This window comes from Hyperolius riggenbachi, chromosome 5 (assembly GCF_040937935.1).
Source record: "Hyperolius riggenbachi isolate aHypRig1 chromosome 5, aHypRig1.pri, whole genome shotgun sequence".
Classification (NCBI taxonomy): domain Eukaryota; kingdom Metazoa; phylum Chordata; class Amphibia; order Anura; family Hyperoliidae; genus Hyperolius; species Hyperolius riggenbachi.
The window spans coordinates 360,188,109-360,212,305 of record NC_090650.1 but is presented as its reverse complement, the minus strand read 5'-3'; the positions used below and the strand labels follow the sequence as shown (position 1 = coordinate 360,212,305).

Here is a 24,197-nt window from a genome sequence, read left to right as displayed (position 1 = left end):
GCCATATTTGCAGAACATGATTGTCAGGAATATAGCAGCTAGTTATGAGGCTGATGATGTAAGGATAACAGGAACATATTTCTTTCATTTTTCTATCTGCTCTATATTTTGTCAGAGGTGTAGGTATGTCAGCCAGTCTGGCTTTTGGAAGGTATCACCTGGATAATGTGAATCTGTATGTAGATTAAACTTGCATTCAGGGCAGAGATCAAGGGAACTGCCATTGTCTTCATTGAATAGACCAGTCACCTTTAATAGGCAAAGGAACCTGGACAGTAATTAGGAACTGTCTACCTAGCCACTAGCAAGGAAACACTTACTTAGTCAATTACCCGACCAGGTTGAAGCCCACACAGGTGGACGGCTACCTCTTAGTCTGAATAGTGGGCTGGAAGTGGAATTGCTTTGAAATCTGTAAGTGTAAACAGGATACTTGTTGTTCTCAAGATACAATTTTTGCCTGTGGAAATTAGAGGAAGGGAATGTTGAAAGCTCTGACATTTGCATGTCACAGCTAGCCCAGATGTGACAAGTGGATCGGCAGACTGTGATGTCACAAACGGGGAAATTGCGTTAGTTTTGGGGATGGAACATTCAATGCCCCAGGCACCAAATGGGCCTATAAGACCCTGCACAGGTCCTTCACAACTTGTAGCTTTCTGTAGATAGCAAGGACGCTAAGGGCTGCCCGACTACTGGTTGAAGCGGTGTGCTCCCGCCAATGACGTTCAAACAACGCGGTAACGTTTATTTTTCCCTTTTATTTCGGCAACCTGTCTTGTGTGTACCTTTGTAAACTCTTAATTTTGTAACTTTTTATTTTGTTTTTTGTAATCTTTTGTATATATCCCTTTCTGCATTGTTCCACGTTTTCCTGGAATATTAAATCGTTATTTAATAAGCTTGACTTCTGCTGTACTAAACTAACACTCATAGCCTAGAAGAGACTGAAGTGTAACTAAGTTCATGCCTGATTGTATGATTGAGCGACACTACCGTATAAGATTGTAATTGCATTGTGTGTGAGGCGTTTGTCATACGTTGGCTTAAGCGCGCAGCTGACCCAACGTACGAAAACGCCAGTGCGAGTAGCTCGACAGCAGAGTGGCTAACAGTATCGTTCGGAACAACTGTTAGTGGTTTTGCTTCACTACAGTGTAAGATTGCAATTGTGCGTGTGCGTGCGTGGCGTTCCCGTATTCGGCCTAAGCGCAAAGCTGACCCAAATACGAAAACGCAGATTGCGTGTTGAGCACTCGACAGCTGAGTGGACGTGTCTAGCAACGGCTAGTGGTGGCAGTAAGGAGCGTTTGAGGGGTCCCAGCCTTGTCTGTAGCTTGAATAAGGCTGTTCCCCGCTTGATCTGGTCAAACCCGCAGTCGGGAACCGTATACGCAGACGTGCCGCGGGCCGGTTCCTGACAATGATCAGTTTATCATTAATCTTTAAGGAGGATAAGTGTATGACCTTACAAACTGGATGACTGCATAAGTTACCTCATAAAGGAAGAATAGGCAGGAAGTGTCCTTCAAAAAGCCTTATTTCAGAGAAAAATAACAGTCACCTAAAATTTCCTACCTGCTGGATTCCTATTCTGCTTGACCACAGGTGTCAATGGAACAAACAGCTTCAACAACTAAGCTGCTATATTGTACATTATAAAATAAAGATCTTCTGGCTGACAAAACATAAGTGATGTATACGATGCATGGCCTTGGCACTGATGACAGTCCATGACAGCTTTGAGTCATTCGTAGCAGTCACATTGTTGCTTGGGTGTGTGTTCATGAAAAAGCTTGCAAAGGTCTCAGATGACTGAGATTTTCGTTGTCTCATTATGGACAGGAGCTGGATGTCATTTTGGCACTATATGTACTGTGTATATGATGATGTCATCACCACGCAGAAGCATTATGATATAGCCTATGCTCATGCCACCTCAAAGTATCAGGACCTCGCTATGATTACTTTTCTCTGAGGGTTCATTTCCGCTGCAAATCACAAATGCAAAACGTACTGCGATGCTATTGTGATTTTTGAAAATTTGGAACCTGCATGTTTTCATGTAATTTTTTCATTTGCCATTCCACTAACAATTTTTGATTGGATTGGCAAGATAAATTATATTAAAACACATTACTCAAAAGCAAATACTCAAACAGCAGCAGACCGTGTGTTTATATTTATGTAAAAATCACATTGCACTAGTGGAAACTGCACTCCTCAATTTACATGATAGTGCCATCGTCGTCAAGATCTGAAAGCCATGTGAATTCTGAAAATCGGACTGAAAAGCATGCAGTGGAAATGGGCCCTAGGCAAAGATGATTGGCTGGAAACTTAATAAAGCAATATGTGCTTAAAGAAATAGAAGGTTCTTATGAGATAAAAAAAATTAGAATGTTCTTATTTGTGTCATTGTAAGGGCGGAAACACATGAGCCAATATTTATTCTTGCTAAACAAACAATCCAATCAAAATGATCGGATTGGCTATTAATCATGCATGAATTCTTCTAACAATAGTTTCTCAGTTTTTAAAGTGTACCTGTAGGGAAAATTTTTGCCCCACATGGGTACTCACCAAAGGGTTCCCCATCCTCCTCCACCGGGCAACTCCAGTACTGTCCCCTCTGCAAAGCCTTGACAAGGGCTTGTTGACTGCTCCTGCATGCACAATAGAACAGACCTGCTCAGGCTTCAGCACAGCAGATAAAGTTGAGCCATACAGGTCCATGTCACTGTGCAAGCCATCTGTGCCTATGCAGTAGCAGAGACCCGATTGGACTTCCACCAAAGAAAGAGTGCATTTATGCTTCTGCACAAGTGCAGTGCGCCCACGCTCTCTGGGATCCCTGCTCACAAACTGCCTTGCACATAACACAGCATGTAAAAAGAACCAGTTGATATATGTACTTGCTGGATGCAAGTTATTGTACACATGTGTAGGTTGGTTTGGCCTTGACATATGATTGTTTACCGATCGGGACATGGATTGGAAAGACTGTTCACCCAAAAAGTTGTCCCAAAGTAATCATCAAGTTTATTTTATTGTTTGTATTCATCCATGGTTGAGAGACATCTGCAGAGTCTCTGTTTGATTGGTTGAAATTACTCTGAATGACAACTGTCTTAGTCAATAAAAGAATACAAACCTCTTCTAGAGGAGGTGTATGGTTTGAGTAAAGGGCTTTCAAATATTTACTTCTTCAAGTGTTGGTGTAACTTGGAGAATTGTGTTATTTTTGGGAAACATCTTTTTTTCTTCGTGTTTTAAGAGATGAAGACCAGAAGGCATGTAAACCAAAGCTAAAAATCTTGCAAATTCCCATGCCCGAAGATATATTTTCTTATGTAAAAAGAAAAAACCTTATTCTAAATAAATTTGTAGCCTTTTGCTTTCTTTCTCAACAACTGCCAAATACATAATCCAACAAATATACGTAGCGATCAGTGCATGTGTTCCATGTATAAAAATCACGAAAATGTTATACAAATGAAAACAAGCCAGACATCTGCATTGTATTTAGAAACCACGGCTTTGGACACTGTTTTTTATTTTATTAGCTCAGTAAGGAGCCAGCTGATACGGCAATTTCTGCAGAGAACATAAAGTGTGTTATACGTTAATCGCAAACAAAAGACCATAAGTCTATGTGGGTGGCCTGCAACACATGACCCTGGTGATTCTATACAGATATAGGTTAGATCTTTGATTAACTCAGAATATCAGAAATGTGTAAAGAAGTACTGATTACAGGAATATCAGTGTCGCTGCATACAGGCTTCATGACATAAAGGTTTATATTCACAAACAGTATGTTGTCTAACAATAAATATAGGTCTGCTGCTCATGCCCTTGTTCTTTTATGGTTTATATTTAGTATATTATATAGTATTATATAGTATGTGAGACAATTTATATACGTCTTTAACAAGGACTCATTAAATGTTAAAAGATGGATGTGTGTACATTGTGGAATAATAAGTGATGTATGGTAAACGACTACGATAGACTAAAGGCCCGTACTGATGATTTTTCCAACTACCGGCGATTTTTTGAGTGAAAAGCGATCATTTCAGTGATATCGCGATGTGGGTACAGGTGTTTGATCACACGAATTTGGTGACATATGGCAACAACCACCATCATGGTGGAGCGGATCTTTAAGATGTTCGAAGACTTCCGCACAAAGTACTGAACTATCTTTCGCTTGAACTGTCATTCGTGCCTGATGTTGTTTGTACCTGCTGGGCCGCTGGTAGGAAGAAGGATCGGGGAATGTTTATCGTTGGGGGACGTCGTTGTCATCCTTCTTCCCATGTCGTTAGGTGAGTATTTAGCTTTACTGACCCTTATGCAATTTACTTTTTCTCCTAAGTTTTCTCCTAGGAGATAATGTTTCATGTATCAAAAAGTAAGTGACGCATTACTGCCAAAATTATTTTCTTGCTTACTGGTCACTTAACCACTTAAGGACCGCGTGATTTTTCTATGATCTGTGCTTGGTGGGCTCTTCAGCCCCCAGCACAGATCACGCTGCAGGCAGGGCGATCAGACTTCCCCTCTTTATTCCCCACTAGGGGGATGTCCTGCTGGGGGGTCTGATCGCCGCCGGCTGTTTGTGTTTAGCGGGGGGGCTCCTCAAAGCCCCCCTCCGCAGCGCTATTCCCCCTCCCTCTCCTCCTTGCTAGAGGCAGTACAGGACAGCAATTCGTCCTGTACCGCCTCTAATAGGCTTCAGCCGATCTCCTTTACGGCGCTGCTGTGACAGCAGCGCCGTAAAAATGTAAACACTGGGGATTTCTTCCCCGGGTGTTTTCATTTAGCCTGCGAGCCGCGATCGGAGGCTCGCAGGCTGTTCACGGAGCCCCCCGCCGTGAACTGACAGGAAATGGCGGCCGTTTCCATGGAATTCTAAAAATGACCATCCGCCGCCTACCGGCATTAGCTGGTCGTTAAGTGGAGCATTTTAATGATAAGGTGTGAAAAATATCACATAGGAGAAAACTTGGGAGAAAAAGTGAAATGAATGAGCTGTCAATGTGTGATTATTTGGCCATTATAGAGGCTGTGCTTGTAGATATTTATATCTATAAATGTAGCGTGCCCTGGCAGATATTTTACGTACCCTGTTTTGCAATAGCTGAGTTTTGTTAGTGTGTTGGGCAATGTGTCGGATGTTTACAGGGCAGAGAGGGGATCACATTACAGCACAAGAACTGAAAGGAATTTGGAGCTGAATGCTGATTGCCCTTGTAGGTATTCATTGTGCAATGCCCACTAAGCTGCAGGCATGCTGGTGGGGCATGACTACTAATACTACCATTTATTTCTTTTCATTCATATATTTGCATAACTTTTATTTAAAGGTCAACACATATTGCCTCATTCACACTTATTTGAATTTGCGTGTGTTGTGTAGAATTGTGGCGTTTGTCCCACATCTAATGTATTTCAATGGTATTGACCCGTGTTTTTCTTATTTTTTGTGTGTTTTGTGGTTTTGTGATTTTCTGTGCCGCAGTGTTGCTTTTGTCCTTGTGCGATGTGCAATTTGCATTTAATATAAATCACAGGAAAGGTAGAAAAATATAATTTGTCTTGCGGAAATCGCATCCGATTTGGAAGTTTATTAGATACATTTTCATTAAGTTAACTTCATTGGTATGCATGAAAAAAAAAAACACAATCAGAAAAAATTGCATAAAAAATGCACAACATGCAAAATCAGAGTGAGAAAAAATATCAAATGACAAAATTGAAAAAGTGCAAAATGCAGAATTGTACATTATTATTATTATTTAGTATTTATATAGTGCTGACATCTGCAGCTCTGTACAGACTATATATTATCTTGTCATTTAACTGGTCCATCAGAAGGACTCACAATCTAATCCTCACCATAGTCATATGTTTATGTGTGCATTGTGGAGTGTATGTATCAGACCGTGTATGTCTGTAGTCTAGGACCAATTTAGGGGGAAGCCAATTAACTTATCTTAAGCGCTTTGAGTCCGATGGGAGAAAAGCGCTATAGAAATGTTATTGTTATTGTATGTTTTTTTGGATTTGAGAGGAAACCTGAGTGCCCGGAGGAAACCCACACAAACACTCTGTGCAAATAGTGCCCTGGCTGGAATTTCAACCGGGGACCAAGCGCAGTAAGGCAAGAGAGCTAACCACTACGCCGCTGTGCTGCCCACAGGAAAATACAGAAACCAGGGGATTTCGCATGGATACATGTGAACACTGACATAAATCTTGAGGATGACTCTGGGAGCAACTCAAAGTAAATATGAGATGGGGAGATTTTAAAAAATATACATACCTGGGGTTTCCTCCAGCCCCCTCCAGGCTGATGGCTCCCTCACCGTCCTTCTCCACCGCCTGTATTGCCCACAATTTGCCCATAAAGTCCTCCACTCTGGGGCGTTTAAATTATGGGATGGACACAAGAATGTCGATTGAAGGATTTTCAGGGCCGAGGCAGCGGAGAAGGACGGTGAGGGAGCGATCAGCCTGGAGGGGGCTGGAGGAAGCCCCAAGTATGTATATATTTTTTTTATTTTTTCCATCTAAAGAACTCTTTAAAGCATATAGCTTATATTCAGTGTTTAAACCGAATAAGCATACTCTTGTTTGTTATAAATTAAAAAACAAAATTGTATCTAATCTATGTATTGATCCATCTTCATTGGTTTATCTTCATATTCTTTGTTTGATATTTATATTTGTTTATTCCTAAAGGATCCACCGAGCTCAGTATCTCTTGGACTTCGAATGGAAGAAATGATTTTCAACCTGGCTGATACGCACTTGTTTTTCAATGATTTAGAAGTAAGTACAATGTCACCTTTATACCGCTACTTCTTGTATAAAATATTCATGCAGGAACTGACAGCTTGAGATATTTAAGACTTAAATACAAAGGCATGAGTCTATCAATAAAAATCAGTCATATCATTCAGATTTCTCTTTAAAGAGACACTGAAGTGAAAAAAATATGATATAATGAATTGGTTGTGTACTATGAATAATTACTAGAAGATTAGCAGCAAAGAAAATATTCTCATATTTTTATTTTCAGGTATATAGTGTTTTTTCTAACATTGCATCATTATATAATATGTGCAGATTACACAACACTCAGCATTCAAAATGATTATTTCAGAGCAGTCTGTGAACTAATGACCTCTCCTCTGCCAGAGGAAAAGTAAATAGTTAAATAACAGTTGAGATAATAAAAGTCAGAAAACAGCCCTCTCCACGACTTTGAAAGTCATAGAGCTTAATGGCTTTTTTTGCATAGAGATAACAACTGGAGTTTCTTAACTCTTCCTGTACTGTAAACAATTAGACTGATGTATCTGATCTTAATGTTTTATTTCTTAGCTGTACTACACATACAAATCATAATATCATATATTTTTTTCGCTTCAGTGTCTCTTTAAGGCACTTACAAGAAATCATAGCGTTTATTCATGTACTAATTTATTTATGTGGTGCTATGGTCTATGCTGCCCTGTTATTTGTAAGATTCCTTTGGTTTTCTAATGAGAAATCCCAGCACTACCTGCATGCTTGGAGACAGTAGCCTATCTTTGGTTGGGAGATAAAGGCAAGGGCCATGTTAGTTCTACGTTTGTGCTTGATATTATATTTTTAGAGCAACTGGATGTACACTGAGGATGATTTAATTGTTGTCTTTTGCATTGGAGTTCTGCTTTTTTGATATATACAACTTATGTATATCTAATGTTTCATATTTACCTGACTTAAACAAAACAAATAGTTTGGCAGTGAATGTCATAGATAAATATAACAACCGTTTACTATGCATTCTGTTTAAGTGGTCACTTATGATTAGTTGCTGTGAATTACTGTGTTTTTTTATAGAGCATTGCCCTTTCCCTTTCCACAATTAAGCCTACCGGTATATGGGGCTGCCTATTTATTGGGTGCCTGTTGCCATGCTTGGAAGTGCTTATGCATGGCTTTTTCCTCTCTTCCATCAGTTTTTCATTGGCCATATATGTCTTTTTTTTCCCATTACAGCTGTATTGCTGTTTCCATATAACAATTTTTCTCACCATTGCTGATTCAGATGTGGTGTGTCTGGTTTGTATGTGTGAGTGAGGGACGGGGGATCTGGGTGCGGTGATTACAGTGGGGGATACATAAGCTGGATTAATTTTAATACATATTTTTAGATAAAAAAGTTTATATGTTTTTTTTAATTAAAATCTGTCTCTTTGTGTATTGCTGGTGTGTACCATCCACTGTTTAACGTTCCTTCCTACTCAGTGTTGTTACCTGTTGCCATCGTTTTAGAGAAAACTAGTTTATGGAGCATTATTACTGGTGCGTTTTATTGGTGGACTGAAGCAGGAAATGCCATTATTTTGAGATGAATACACTCTTGAAAAGATGTGCATAATTATTTTGTCTTATGATGATTCAAATTATTTGCTTCATTGCCCAATTTAATTGCACTGTGTCATGACTTCTCATCATAAAAGGAATTTGTCAAAATAAGCAGAGCAGGAGCAGACATCCCAGAGTTCCAATGTGAGTGAACTGTAGTAGCTTGAAGCCAAACATATTCTTTACATCATTCCAGTCAGTAGAGATCACTGTTTGGAGATGGTAGGTGGGCTCTGACTTTTTAAATTGAAACTCTGTCTACCATCTTCCACCAGCAGTTTCTAGTGGATGGAGAGAGAAGCAGCTGGATTCTATGTGCAAGGCTGCTGGTTGCCAAAAACCTGGAACTCTGGAATTTTGTAAAAGGGTGTCCAGTCCTAAATGCCATTTAAAAAAAAAACCTCTACTCATGAAAATAAAGCCTCACTGATTTCAGTTTAATCTTATAACCTATCATTAGAAACTGTTTTCATTACAACTGCAGTTTAGTTATCAGATTTAATACTCACCAAAGTAGAGGGAAGCTTCTGGATACCATAGAGCTTTCCCATCCTCACTCCATCCTGTTGTTCTCGTGCTATCCTCGGTTGACGTTATCCAACCTCTTAGGTTGAATAGTTCTCCAGTACTCACACATGCGCAAAAAATATGTGCTCGTGTTCAGAAATACTCTGAGATGCCAAGTAGTTCTGAAGGCTGAACAAGGAGAATTGAAGACCTAGGACGTCAAATAACTTCACAGTGCACTAGGGACATGATGGACCAAAGACCAGGAGGCTGTATGGTTTCAAAGCCACCCCGCTACTTAGATCAGTATCAAACCTGAAGTGAGTTTCCTCACTGTTGCTGGATTTAAAGAAAGCAGATATGCCAAGTTTGTTGAAGATCTTCCTAGGTTTCTTTGACACTCTAACAAAATATAGTGTTTTGCTTCTCCCTGTCCCCTTTTCTCTTTGGCTTGTTGTCTTTGTTCCTGATGTTGTTTTTAAAAAGGCCAATTTAAGTAGATGAAAATTGTTAAAGGCTATTGAGTTTGTTTTCATTCCTTATTTGTTGTATCTGTGCTTAAGTTTACCATCTCCATCCAGTGGTATGGATTCCCAATAACCTACTGTGTGTTCCAGTGGGGGATGAGAATCAAAAGGAGGCATTGGTCTGAGTAGATAGTTTTCCTGGCTGTAGACATGTATGTCCAACCAGCCTTCTTCTTGGCTGTAAAAAAAAGAACAGTTTGCTTTTTAATGATTCTTATAATGTGAAATAGATGTTTTTATCCACTGATTTTGTATTCAGTAAAGTGTTTTAAAGCCCATGGTTTTATTTTTTTAATGTCACTCATCTTTTCAAGCATAAGAGGGAAAGTTCTGCACAATGTCCACAGCAGAATTTAAAACTTCCAACTTTTATTGAATCGGGTAAAACCAGCACAGCCAGACAGCTGACTTGTTTCGGACTGACAATGGCCCTTAATCATAGTACCATGATTAAGGGCCATTGTCGGTCCCAAACATATCAGCTGTCTGCCTGAGCTGGTTTTACCTGATTTAATAAAAGGTGGAAGTTTTGTATCTTTCTGTGGACATTGTGTGGAGCTTTCCCTCTTCTGCTTGTCGTTTTGGGTCTGTGTTACCTGGCCCCTGCACTGCCCTGGTGAGTGGAGGTCGAGCGGAGTCCACATCACTTCTTTGACTCATCTTCACAACCATTAAAAAGGGGATGTTCTCTTTCTCCTACCTCCTTCATGTACTTAATTTCTACAGTGAGAGACAATGGTAATCCCACGGAACAATCAGAATTTACCACTTGTAACTTACATTGAAGTACTCTATGAAAGTCACACCTTCATAAAATTTACCGTTGATCTAAATTAGCGATTTCCTTAGTACTAAACTCAGCAAATGAACAGAAAGTGGAACAACCAACAATCTTTGAGAGGAGTTGGGAATAGGAACATACATATTTATTTCACACTTTGATGCATGCTTTTGATGATATACGCTTATTTTAGATGGTGCTCCATTGCTAATTTAATACTACAGTATGTAAAAACTGCCACTTGATGTTCTCTGTAACCTTCTCTGGAAGCTTTGCTGCTCTTTCAACCCTATAGTTATGTTCACACCATGAGATTAATACATGCTATAGAGCCACTGAGGGTTGTATAATTGCATGCATGTATGTGTGCATTTCTCCTATATCATTGCCTATAGCACTGCTCAAAAGTTTTAAGCCGTAGTCTTAAACTGTTAAATGATCACTCCACCAAAACCTGATGTTTTAGTATTATGTGCAGTTTGGCATGTTGAGTTACCTGCTAGCATCTCACATACCTCAGGAACTCCAGGCTGGAGAATTCCCTCCCATAGTTACTGGCTCTGTTTCCTTCCACCAAGGGTGTATCTATAGCCATAGCAGATCCTGCAGCTGGCTCCTTGGTTTGGCTTCATACTAAATTATGCAGATGGCAATAGCATTTGGCAAATACTTTTGGAAAAAATGAATGTATAGTCTGAAAATCTCAGTGCAAATGCTATGATGGGATTATTCTTCTTCTGTATTTTAGTGTTTATTACAGTTTTTAGAATGCTGTAGACCTCACTGGAGTATGTGCTTTTAAATCAGGTCTCTGTAATAAATTGGTGTGGTGTCCCCAACATACATAGGTACACCTCTGTCTCCCGCCTTAAAGTTTTGGCTCTTCATTCTCACCTTCAGTTGCCCACACACTTCTCACTTTCCCATTCCTGCTCTAAGATATACAAAATTGGATATCTACAAAGATAACAAGTAACACTTTGTAATGGTCATAACAAGAGGGCAGAATAGAGATCATAGGGGGCAGCTAGAAAGTAAGGGTTGTTCACTAGGTGGAAACACTCAATCTGCTCCCATTCACATATGGTTGCTGGATAGATTTCTGTGTCACATGACTGACTTTTCCAAAGAGAATTTCTCCGGGACAGTTGCATCAAATATAAAATAATGTGAGTAATAGCATAGCTCCTTATTTATCTCACAATTCAAAAACTGGACAGGTGAACTCTGATTTATAAGAAAATATCTGTACTATTGTAAATTAAGTTACACCACACACCTATGGGAACACGACCAATGGAAGCCATTAGTAATTAATTTTACTTGCTATTTCAAAACAGACAGACAATACAGCTCAGAGATTCCAGCACACAATACTGTACTAATGGCGGTCCTAATGGCTAAAAATGGCTTTTGCGCACACAGAAGCCTAGACAATTATAGTAATAATAATAATAATTAAAAACACAGGCATCTCTAGTTCGTTTAATAGATTCATTCCAGTTAGTATAGGTCTGGAATTACTGCTTGATGTTGTGTGGAGATAGCCTTTTTTGTATGAAATAAGTCTTTAATATGGTGCCTATTAGTGTTATTTACTGATCCGTCCTACCCACAGTATGATGGGCATATTATCGCTACAAAGTCATTTCATTAAGAAAACCACTCTCCCCTCTCCTCTCTCTCTTCTCATAACTGTAACACATGAAACAAGCCACATTCAGCTCTGCCGGGATACAGACAGCTGTTTATTTAAAACCCCATCGTTAAGCAAGCTTGTGGCAAGGCTGCCAACAGGCATTAATCATCGTCTCGCTGTTTTGCTGGATTTTGGAAATGTATGTTATTTCAGACAGGAGAAAGGAATCTGAAAGGTTTGAATACATCTTCTCCTGATCAAAGTTAATTGGCAGCAATTGGCCTTTAAATATTCCCTGATGTTTCCTCTTTCGAAAAATCAGGCAAAATGCACCTTATTTAATGGATGAGCCAAAATCATTAGAAAATGCCAACATGTGACGGGCTTCCAGTGTGGTTTCTCCAACATCTGTCCCATATTTTGATTTCTTTTCATCTGCCTGGAGAGCGACTCCGCACAGATGAATTGGCAACTTAGATTGCAATCAAATAATTTGCATCTGCTTTATTTTTCTTACATTCCAAGGCAGAATTTTTTCCTTTCACCGAAAATCTAAAAATATTAAAGACTATTCCTCTGTCGCCATCATTTCAGGGTTTTTTTAATTCGTTATTTGTCTTGGGAGATACAGGCAGCTCGTTCATCTTCCATTACATAGGCCTGTGTTATTATTATTACGAGAACTTTGATTAAGCCATTATATTTTCTGTTTAACTTCCAATTATTGCACTTAGTGGAAGGACTTTAATAGAAATGCCAATTTAAGTCAGAGAAAAGTCATGTGTCAAGTTCAAGTTGGTTTTAATTTGCTGAACCTGTCAGAAATTATTTAGTAACAAAGGAAACAAGTCAAGTATAGTACATGAAGGCAAGGCTGCGATCTTGATCCACTGGACTTCTAACTGCCAGAAAATGAAATACCTTTGTGACTGATTGCTGTGGGATAGGGTTGCCTTGTGTTGATAGGATATCAACTGTGTCAAGTAGGACAAGGAATCGAGTGTTAAATCAGAGTCCTCCCGCTGAATTGTGACTTTATATGGCAACCTAGGATTTATGTTTAACGTAAATGGGAAGCAGGAAAAAAAAACAGATTTACCTAAGGAGAGGGAAGGCTATGGGTCCTATAGAGCCTTCCCGCTCCTCTCCCTGCCCCCTCATTCCATCGCTGTCACCCCCAGTAGCGATATTCGACCGGTCAAATACTACTTTCTGCCACCGCAGGAGGCTTCAGAAGTCTTCGGGAACCTGAGTGCACCCGAAGATGGGTGGCTCCATATTGCACCTGCACTAGCACCCTCTCTTATGCGCATAAGCATGCACAGTATGAAGGCAACCATCTTCGGGAGCACTCAAGCTCCCAAAGGCTTCCAAAGCCCCCCACAGTGGGGGATTCTAATGGGGGAGCCAGAACTGCAACAAGAGCACCATGAGACAAGTGGGAATGCTCTGTAGGACCCAGAGCCTTCCCTCTCCTTAGTTAGGTATATGTTTTTTTTAACCCACTTCCAGTTAGTTTTAAAGGTAAAACATGTGAAACAAATTACTTACAGTTGGCACATAATTAGTCCAGATCTATAATGTACCGCTTTAAAAGTTTTTATGAAGTGGTATGAGGAGGAGGAACCTAACAAAATGAAAAAAGAAATAAAAAGATCTTAAGACAAGGGTTTTATAGTGTATTTTTTAATTTCTACCATCCCTGAAAAACCAGAATAAAAGGTGATTCTCTTCTACGCTGAAGTGAACTTGTTTATCTGTCTCCACCACCAACTTCCTAATCTTCTCACCACTAGAGGGCATGGCTTAGTTGACACACTGATGATCTATCAATCCCCCCCCACACACACACACACACCTTTCCCCACCTATCTACCAAATTGTGCTTTATAATGGCTGGAAATTAGGGGCCAACTTTTGGTAATCAACACTGTTAATTTAAGGTGAGAAGGATATAGAGGCTGACAGTTTTGTTTACGGTCTTTATGGTTTTTTTCTTGCTCCAGTAGTACCTGAATCAGACACCTGAAGCACAGCTAGGATATTCAGACTAGTACCTGATCTGTATACTCTTTCTGGTTGGTGGCTGAATGTAATGGGATGAGAAGGACAGTCAGACAATGCTCACTGCCTAAACTAAATAAAGAATGGTAGTCTCCATTTTCCTCTCAGTACAGTGTCACTTTAATGGTGTGTACACGCATTAAGTAATTGTTTTCCGGGAAGACCATTTCTGTGAACATTCTAGGATTAATTGTTGTACAGACACGCCACTCAGGCTGTTATGTTCTTTAGAGTAGGGGTCTATTTCCACTTAGGATGATTCTAATTCTGCAGCGTTTCCCCGCTTGCGAGCTGCACGGGGAAACACTGCCTATCTTTCTGGTGCCTTGAGGTCCAGATCGCACTGTGGTGCGAATCTGAATGGCATGCTGCAGATTTCTGCAGCCCGCGGCCAAATCACTACAGCCTGAATGGCTTAGCATAGCGATTCAGGCTGCAGCTACACAGCAGAACGGGAGCCACAGCTCCCAGTGGAAACCTACCCCCACCGCATAGCAACAGAATGTGTCAGTGTGTCCCTATCCTATAGGCCAACCTTGACCATGCAATACTACAAGGGATCAGGTACCTTGATTTGATTTTGTCAGGGGGGGGGGCAGCTCCCTCCCCCTGACATGGCCCTTCGGACTAACATGCTCGACATCATTCCTCCCACCTCCATAGCAACAGATGCATTGCTAGCTTGCTGTTTGTACAGCCTTGGCCTTGCACTGTCACCTGGGGGATTGATCCCATTCCTTGATGTACGTGTGTATGAAGCTTTATGTGTAGCTATTCAAGAGCAAAGGTTCAATGAGGCACAATCATTTTTTATGTGTTCTGTAAAGCACTGAGTACTGTGTTGACACTAGGTAAATGCAAACATATATATTTTTTTCAATTTCATTAAAGCAATTGGGAGTCGTGATGAAAAAAAAGCCAGATACTTACCTAGAAGAGGGAAGGCTCTGGGTCCTAATGAGCCTTCCCTCTCCTCTCTCGGGGTCCTTGGTGCAGCGCTAGATTTGCCGTTTAAATCCCCCACCGCGGGGAACTTTGGAAGTCTTTGGGAGCCAAGTCCTCCCGAAGACAGGCAGCTCCGTACTGTGCACGCGTGAGTGCTTGATAGAGAGGGTGCTCGTGCATGCACAGTATGGAGCGGCCCGTCTTGGGGAGCACTCAGGCTCCTGAAGACTTCCAAAGCCTCCCTTTGGCGGTGGAGACAGCAGCATTTGACCAAATTGGTGGATCCTGCACTGGAGTGAGCACCGGTAGGGGAGAGGGAAGGCTCATTAGGACACAGAGCCTTCCCTCTCCTTAGGTAAGTATCTGGCTTTTTTTTCATCACAGTTCTCATTGACTTTAAGAATTTCTCAAATCTATTTATTATAAGCTAAGGACAGCACAGAAGAAGCATATGTTGTTGAAAAGTGAGACATGCCTAAAAATAGTTTTATAATTGCATCCATCAATAGCCCTTTGCAGATTTAAATTCAACTGTAGATCGTGTGAGGGATGCTTAACAGCTGACCTGCTTATTGGCCTCACCTACTGCTTTGGCAAACTACAGTTGACGTCAAAGTAGACTTTGGATTTTTTTATTTAGGTTGCTGCCATGCCACATCAAAGTACAGTAATACAGATGTGCCTAAAGCTGAGTTCCTTTTATTCTCTCATAAATGTAGTCCAGCATCCCAATAACTTCAGCCAAGATCAGTCTTCACACAGCAACACATGTGGAAGGGCCACATTTCACACATTGAACTGCACTTCCATACACATTTCTGCTCTGGTTAACTAGTGTGTGCTGTTAGTCATAATACAACTAATTGTTCTGCTCCTTTGCCAGCCAGATAAGAAGCATGGATTGAAGACCAATCTTTCTACTTTTGCTGCAAGTGATTTCACGTTCTTAAAAACAGCAGTAAGAGTAACTGTTCATTAAAAAAAATAATGGTCTCCAGAATAGACATTAATATAGAACAATCTCATACTTTCCTTCTCCTTTCAGATCTTTAGAATTCCAAATGCTTAGGCATCGAAATAGGAAGAGGAGGAATCTCCAATGCAGAAATACAATACAACCTCACAGCAGTTATACAGTGGGGTGCGAAAGTTTGGGCAACCTTGTTAATCGTTATGACTTTCCTGTATAAATTGTTGGTTGTTACGACAAAAATGTCAGTTAAATATATCATATAGGAGACACACACAGTGATATGTGAGAAGTGAAATTAAGTTTATTGGATTTACAGAAAGTGTGCAATAATTTTTCAAACAAAATTAGGTAGGTGCATACATTTAGGCACCACAAAAAATAAATGAAATCAATATTTAGTAGATCCTCCTTTTGCAGAAATTACAGCCTCTAAACGCTTCCTGTAGGTTCCAATGAGAGTCTGGATTCTGGTTGAAGGTATTTTGGACCATTCCTCTTTTCAAAACATCTCTAGTTCATTTAGGTTTGATGGCTTCCAAGCATGGACAGCTCTCTTTAACTCACACCACAGATTTTCAATTAGATTCAGGTCTGGTGACTGAGATGGCCATTCCAGAATGTTGTACTTGTTCCTCTGCATAAATGCCTTAGTGGATTTTGAGCAGTGTTTAGGGCCTTTGTCTTGTTGAAAGATCCAGCCCAGGTGCAGCTTCAGCTTTGTCACTGAATCCTGGACTGTGGTCTCCAGAATCTGCTGATACTGAGAGGAATCCATGCAACCCTCAAATTTGACAAGATTCCCAGTCCCTGCACTGGCCACAAAGCCCCACAGCATGATGGAACCAACACCATATTTTTACTGTAGGTAGCAGGTGTTTTTCTTGGAATGCTGTGTTCTTTTTTCTCCATGCATAATGCCCCTTGTTATGCCCAAATAACTCAATTTTAGTTTCAGCAGTCCACAGCACCTTATTCCAAAATGAAGCTGGCTTGTCTAAATGTGCTTTAGCATACCTCAAGAGGCTCTGTTAGTGCTGTGGGTGGAGAAAATGCTTCATCTGCATCACTCTCACATACAGCATCTCCTTCTGTAAAGGTCACCAAATGGTTGAGCGATGCACAGTGACTCCATCTGCAGCAAGATGATGTTGTAGGTCTTTGGTGATGGTCTGTGGGTTGACTCTGACTGTTCTCACCATTCGTCACTTCTGTTTATAAAATATTTTTGTTGGTCTGCTACTTCAAGCCTTAACTTGGACTGAGCCTGTGGTCTTCCATTTCCTCAATATGTTCCTAACTGTGGTAACAGACAGCTGAAATCTCTGAGAAAGCGATCTGTATCCTTCCCCTAAACAATGATGGTGAACAATCTTTGTCTTCAGGTTATTTATTTATTTTATTTATTATTTATTTATTTATTTATTTATTGTATTTATAAAGCGCCAACATATTACGCAGCGCTGGACAATAAATAGGGATACATACAATATTTAGGGGTGACATACAGCAAAATGACAATACCTGAATACAAGAAACATCAGATCATGCAGCACAGTATGAGTACAAGGTAATGCTTAGTCAGTCACTGGATGGAGCATGGAGATTAGGCAAGTTAGGTTCACTCAGATGCATAGCATGGGTTCACAGTAATGGAGGTGCATGATCAGGTTGGACACAAAAGGAGGAGGACCCTGCCCAAAGGCTTACAATTTAAAGGAGTTGAGAGTTGTTTTGAAACCCCCATGTTGCTACTCTTCAGTGAAAATTAAAAGAGGAGGGAAACTTACAAGTGACCCCCTTAAATACTCTTTCTCATAAATGGATTCACCTGTGTATGTAGGTCATGGGTCACTGAGCTTACCAAGCCAATTTGAGTTCCAATAATTAGTTCTAAAAGTTTGGAATCAATAAAATGGCTACAATGCCCAAATTTATGCACCTGACTAATTTCATTTAAACAATTATTGCACACTTTATGTAAATCCAATAAACTTCATTTCACTTTTCAAATATCACTGTGTGTGTCTTCTATATAATATATTTAACAACATTTTTTTTCATAACAACTAACGAATTATACAGGAAAATCATGACGATTAACAAGGTTGCCCAAACTTTTGCACCCCACTGTATCTCTTCTGCACTCAGGTGCTGTGCATCATAGCTGACAGCACTGCAAATAGTGTGATGTGTAAACAAGCCCTGTTTTTTGGGGGGGAGAATGGATATGCTTTGAAAAAGGACCTAGTCAAATGCCTTGCTTATATTCATTCCAACATTACAGGGGCAGAAAAGGGATTTTTAGCAGTCTTTCTAATTAGATGGCAAGCAATTGGACAAGGGCATTTAATAGGAGCTGCCATGTTCCCCCCTCCCCTTCTAGCTTCCCATAATGTATCCAGGGGAAGGTGTGAAGATAGCATCTGTGACTTCTGTAAACTCTTTGAAGCACAGTTTACAATGCCCCCCCCCCCTTGCTGATGAAAATCCTGAGTGGGAGGGGTGTTTAATACATGACAGTTTTACAGTTAGTTGAACCAAATGTTAAGCAATACCAATAACTAAAACTATATCATTAGTATAATTAGGCCCGGTTCACATTAGAGTTTGCTGCTGCGCGGACCAAAAAATGCTGCAGGACCCAATTTTCCAGACCGTTTTGCTCAGCGGAACGGAAAGGGAAGGTTTTTCAGCATGTAGGAACCAATGAAAACGGACATTTTACAACACACTGGCTGTAAAACGGACCATTTTCAACAGATCCAGATTGCCGGATCCGTTAGGCCAGTTCCGTAAAAAACCGCTAATGTGAACCGGGCCTTAGAGATGGTTTGGCCATCTATCAAAATGAAAAACTTGAATCTCTTTGCTATAGCCCTGAAACAAAAACTGATTTTTGTAATTCAGTTTTCCCTGACCATAACCTCTGATTATGTATTTTAGCACCATACATTTTGCATATATTGCTAAGAATAATTTCACAACCACTATCGATCAATATTCAAGCTCAGATACAGAATGATATTATTTCTGTTTACAGACATTTTATATACTGCTGCAAATGTTACACAGAAGAACCTGATTTATTGTGGACACTTATTCTAAATGGAGCGGATGACTCATCAGCCTTATAGTCAAGCAACTTTTGCTACTCATAATGATCATTCACAATCATTTAGGATGACAGTCTGTGTGCACACAGGTGTCCCCGACCACATCCTTCACAATATTCTTCACCAAGTTGGAAAACTCAGCCAACTACTAATATTTTTAATTTTTTTTTTTTTTTGCTACAGCTTGCAGTAGGATGCCTCTTGTTTATCCTTAACTCCCTTCTCCGAAGGACAGAAAATGCTGCTGGACAGGCAGACAAGCAAGCATAACTAATGAAGACTAAAACCATGATCACAAATTATTGTCTCCCCTGAACCACTATCATCTTCTGTAAAAAATAGGCGTCACTCCCAGAAGGAGGCCGGAGCTTGTGAGCCCATTCATTATACTGAAGCGCCCCGAAATGCAGGCAACCATGTGCTGCGATTCAGCAGTGAATCCCCGCGCATGGATGGAAAGGCAGGCAGTGTAGTCTATGCACCATCTGCTGTGATCGAGTTTCCATAAGCGTGCCTGAAAGCGTGCTATATGGCAACAAACCTTAAAAGTCGATATATCAGCAAAAAAGTGGTCTATATCTAATTTGTTTTTGCTGAAGTTATGATTATTATGTTGAGCAAGCTAAACAGTCGTCATTAGCAAACTGACAGCCGAAAGGACCATGAGAGATCATTTCAAGCAGCATGTGTAGATCGCTTTAGCAGTGCAAAATAGTGTCTGGGTTCTCAAATGGGGGTTAAAGAGGAACAAAACATAAGCTAATTAATACAATTTCTTGTATTTAACAATAATACTTTATAAATTATTTAATCAGTGTTTGCCCATTGTAAATCTTTTCTCACCCTGATTTACGTTCTTAAATTTATCACAGGCAGCAACATCTTGACTGCTGACAAGGAGCATCATTGCAGAATGTTTGCTTGTTGAGTGTTCCAAAGTCATTAGAAATAACACCTGGTCTCCCAGAGTGCAGTGGAAGGAGGCCAGGCATAACTAGGCTAAACGTCACTAGGAGGGTGGAGTTACATACCAATATACAGGAATATATAGTAATAGGAAGCATTTCTGATGCTGTAAGAAACAAGATGTTTAATGTAAAAGTGGCTGTCTATCCTCGATGACTGACTACATTCCACTTTATCTTCTTGGCACATTGCCTCTTTAATGTTAGGCATTGGAAAGGGAGTTTGGGAGAAGAGGGATAGTTATTGCTTACAGTAGAAAATCACAGTTTGAGGCTATGTATCTTAAGAGATTTAAGGGTTAGGGGTAAGCATAGTAGATAGTTGAGGGTAGAGGTTAGATTTAGGCACTGAAGAGATGTTAGGGTTAGATATTAACCACTTGCCGACCGCACACTCATACCGTGCGGCAGCAAAGTGGTAGCTGGAGGACCAGCGACGCACATCTGCGTCGCCAGGTGCCTCCCTAATTAATCAGGAAAGGCCGCTCGCGCGAGCAGCCATTTCCTGTTAGATCACGGAGCGGGTCTCCGTGAATAGCCTGCGAGCCGCTGATCGCGGCTCGCAGACTAAATGTAAACACAGGAGACGTTTGTCTCCTTTGTTTACATTGAACGGCGCTGCTGCTACAGCAGCGCCGTAAGGCAGATCGGCGATCCCCGGCCAATCAGCGGCCGGGGATCGCCGCCATGTGACAGAGGACAGCCTGTCACAGGCTGCACAGGACGGATAGCGTCCTGTGCAGCCCCGATCACCAGGGGGGAGAGGTAGGAGAAGGAGGGGGGGAATTTTGCCGCAGAGGGGGGCTTTGAGGTGTTCCCCCCCCCCCGCAACACTCAGGCAGGCAGGAGCGATCAGACCCCCCCTGCACATCATCCACATAGGGGGGGAAAAGGGGGGGGTGATCTGATTGCTCTACCTGCAAACTGATCTGTGCTGGGGGCTGCAGAGCCCACCCAGCACAGATCATAAAAAACAGCGCTGGTCCTTAAGGGGTTAAGGGTGGAAATTACAGCTGAGCAGATCAGAGTTAGGCAATAACGAGAATATCAGAGGCCAATAAACAAAAAAATAGTTGAATGTTTTAATGCCCATAGATCATAATCAAATAATATAAAACATAATGGTTTATATTATTTGAATACGATTTACGTGCCTTAAAACCTTAATTTAATTTTTTTTGTTCATTCATTTCTGACACTCACTAGAGGGGTGGCCATTCTATTACTTATTATCCCTATTCATTAATGAAGAGAATAGCCACAACCTCTTCATAAGATTGGTTTGGGGGGCGGGGGGAATAGTTACCAATTAATGGGATGGGTTCTGGTTAGGCATATGGGGGAGAATAGGGTTGGACACCATGAAAAGAGATCAGGGTCAGGCATTAGGTGGAAAGTTAGGATGAGGCATTAATGGGAAAGATTACCATTTGACCATATGGGGGTGTCTAGCGTTACACAATAATTGTAATACCCACAGCCCATTAGTGTTGGGGGAGATATATTAATCAGTTAATGGGGAATTCATATATAAGCGTTAAAGAGGTACTTTAACCAAGGATTAAACTTCAACCCAATCAGCAGCTGATACCCCCTTTCCCATGAGAAATATTTACCTTTTCTCAAATAGATCATCAGGGGTTCTCTATGGCTGATATTCTAGTGAAAGTTAAACCCCTCCCACAGTGCGATGTCATGACCATGATCCTGACAGTTTGCTGTCTGGAAACCTCATCATATCTCCTTCTCTGCATAGAACTCTCAGTAATGAACATTCTGCACAGATCTACTGGAAGAACTAAAGATGTTATCACCAGTGATACATTCCAGAATGTAAATCAGGCAGAGGAAAGCTTTTACAATGGGCAAACACTAACTATATAATCTATAAATGAATATTGTAAAAAATAAGCAATTTTATTCATTATGTTATTTTCACCACAGTTCCCCTTTAAGACGAGCAGGGCTAGGCATTGGAGGAGGATAAAGTTAAGTGACAAAGAGAATAGCAACAACATGCTTTGCCAAAACCTGGCTTCAGAGCTACACGTATATGCATGGTCCCTCATCCTGCTGAGTTGATCTCAAATAATGACTGTATCTTTAGACATCTGCACATAAGGAAGTTTTAGTTCAAGATCTATCTAAGCAGTAAAGTAAGTTCTGAGCATGAACACAACATTTGGTTGCTATCACATTCTTGCACTAAAGCTTATCCTGAAAGACCCGGGGTTAAGGGATGATGTGTGAAAAGCAGACATTTCCAGTTACAACATTATACACCTGCACAAACCAATAAAATAAAAACAAGCTCAAAGCTGCATGTACTTGCCTTAAAAAAAAAAAAAAACCCATAGAAGCCATGTAGCCTGATTGTCAGTCTTTAAAAGCCATCAAAATATTAATGTAAGTAACGAGGGGGTAACTGTAATGTTTAGTTATGCAACGGCCAAGGCTTATTTCATATAAGACCCCAGCTTGCCAGAGAATAGGATCTGAGCATCATGGCTCAACGACATGTGTGAATGTAATCACTCGGACACATGAGAAGTCCCCTTCTGACAATTGGTTCCTTCATCGTACATTTCTTTCAGTCGTAAATTGATTTTGGTCAAGACATTTGTCAATAAAAGGTTAATTCTCATAAAAGATCAAATATTCCTTGGCAAGAAAGAGCTGAATTTCTTGTTGTGAAATATTGCTTGCTACACTACACCTCTTTCAAACTCCATGTATGGTATTCCCTCACCTTTATTACACATTTTTTTGCAATATCCTGGGATTGTTGTGCTATTTTCAGTTTTCTATACAGCACTGCAAACTGAGCACATGGTCATACCTACTGGAATAAGAAAACCAGAATAAGTGTTTTCTGTGAATAAGACAAATATAGCAAATGGGCCCATAATTATGGGTTAAGTGAAGAGATAAGATAAGGGACTCTTTAAAGATGAGGTGTTGACACAGCAATCAGCCACAGCACCCTCTGCTTCAACTTGCTGAAATTAAGGTTTAATTAGGCCTAAAGAATGCTTTGTTCTTTGGTCAAAGCTCAGAGAACAGATATGAAGTGCTATAATAGCCATAAAAGCACATTAATAGACCAAAAGCCCAGTCTTGAGGAGATAGTGTTTGAGTCTGAACATTATGCATCTGGTTCTACTACACTGAATTTAGTTAAATGTTGTAATTTATGGAGGTGTTAAGGTTATTCTAGTTTGCTGCATTTATGTTTGTTCCACATGGGTTAAAAATTAAGTTATATCTTTTGATTTAATGTAAACGCATCTTTTGGTCAACCTGGGTAATTCTTCTAATTGATGTGGTGTGTAACTATTTTTTCCTCACCTACTGGAAACCACAAAATATTTGCAGCTTGTTTAACACAGTATTTAGCATTAGTTCTAGCTTAATTTGCGGTTGGGGTTATATGTTTTAATACATTTTATGACTTTACCTTATGGGCATGCAAGGGCAGGACATAAGTCCATTGTCCAATATCACATCCACATGCTCCATGGAAAGTGCCCACATATTTTTTCTTATGATTTTTTAATCTCGTCATTTATTTAATAAGTTAAGTATTTTCTATAGCATAAGTACTGGAGTTGCTTTAGTTCTTGTTTTGCATCTGTTTTGTACACTCCTGGAACAACTCTCCCATTGAACATATTTAGGAGAATGTTTTAAGTCTGTTAGACCAAACATCTTTTCACAATAAATTCTTAATTTTAGTAAACAAAAAAAAAAATCAAAGACAAGTTTATTTTACCTGAGCTATATATAGAAAGTACTTTTATTTACAATCAACTAAAAACTATTCTTTCAGTTTGCAGCAATGTCTTCAATTCACTAAGAAATATTTCATGTTCGATAGTTTACCTTATACGGTATTTTAGACTTTTTCCCCCAAACTCTCTAAGAATTTCAAACAAGCGGTAATAGTTTGGTAATTTACTGAAAAACTGCATGACAATTCACTAAGATTTTTACCTCATGCAGTATTTCACTCAGTATTTGATGGATTGCAGGTCAGGGAGAATGGATGAAAGATGTGATACAGACAGCATTTTTTTTTATTATACTGAAGTGCAAGTCCAAGCTGCATAAAATGAACATTACATTTGTGTCAGCTCAAAACCATTAGTATCTTATTAACTATTTTTAATTGCTGCTTAAAAATATTGTGAAACTAGGGAAATATGTTTTTATTAACTTTATTTTCCTGAATAGTTTTATTAGTTATCACATTTTCT

The 24,197-nt window shown here is 40.0% G+C and overlaps 1 protein-coding gene across 5 annotated transcripts in view; it reads left to right on the top strand.

Moving 5' to 3' along the window:
* EYA1 (EYA transcriptional coactivator and phosphatase 1) overlaps positions 1-24,197 on the top strand; it is a 185,363-nt gene that overhangs the window by 121,271 nt on the left and 39,895 nt on the right. For all 5 annotated transcript variants that reach the window (XM_068237498.1, XM_068237501.1, XM_068237500.1 and 2 more), the window contains one exon: positions 6,751-6,840. In XM_068237498.1, the coding sequence (XP_068093599.1) occupies positions 6,751-6,840 (90 nt within the window). The remainder of the gene's footprint in view (positions 1-6,750; positions 6,841-24,197) is intronic.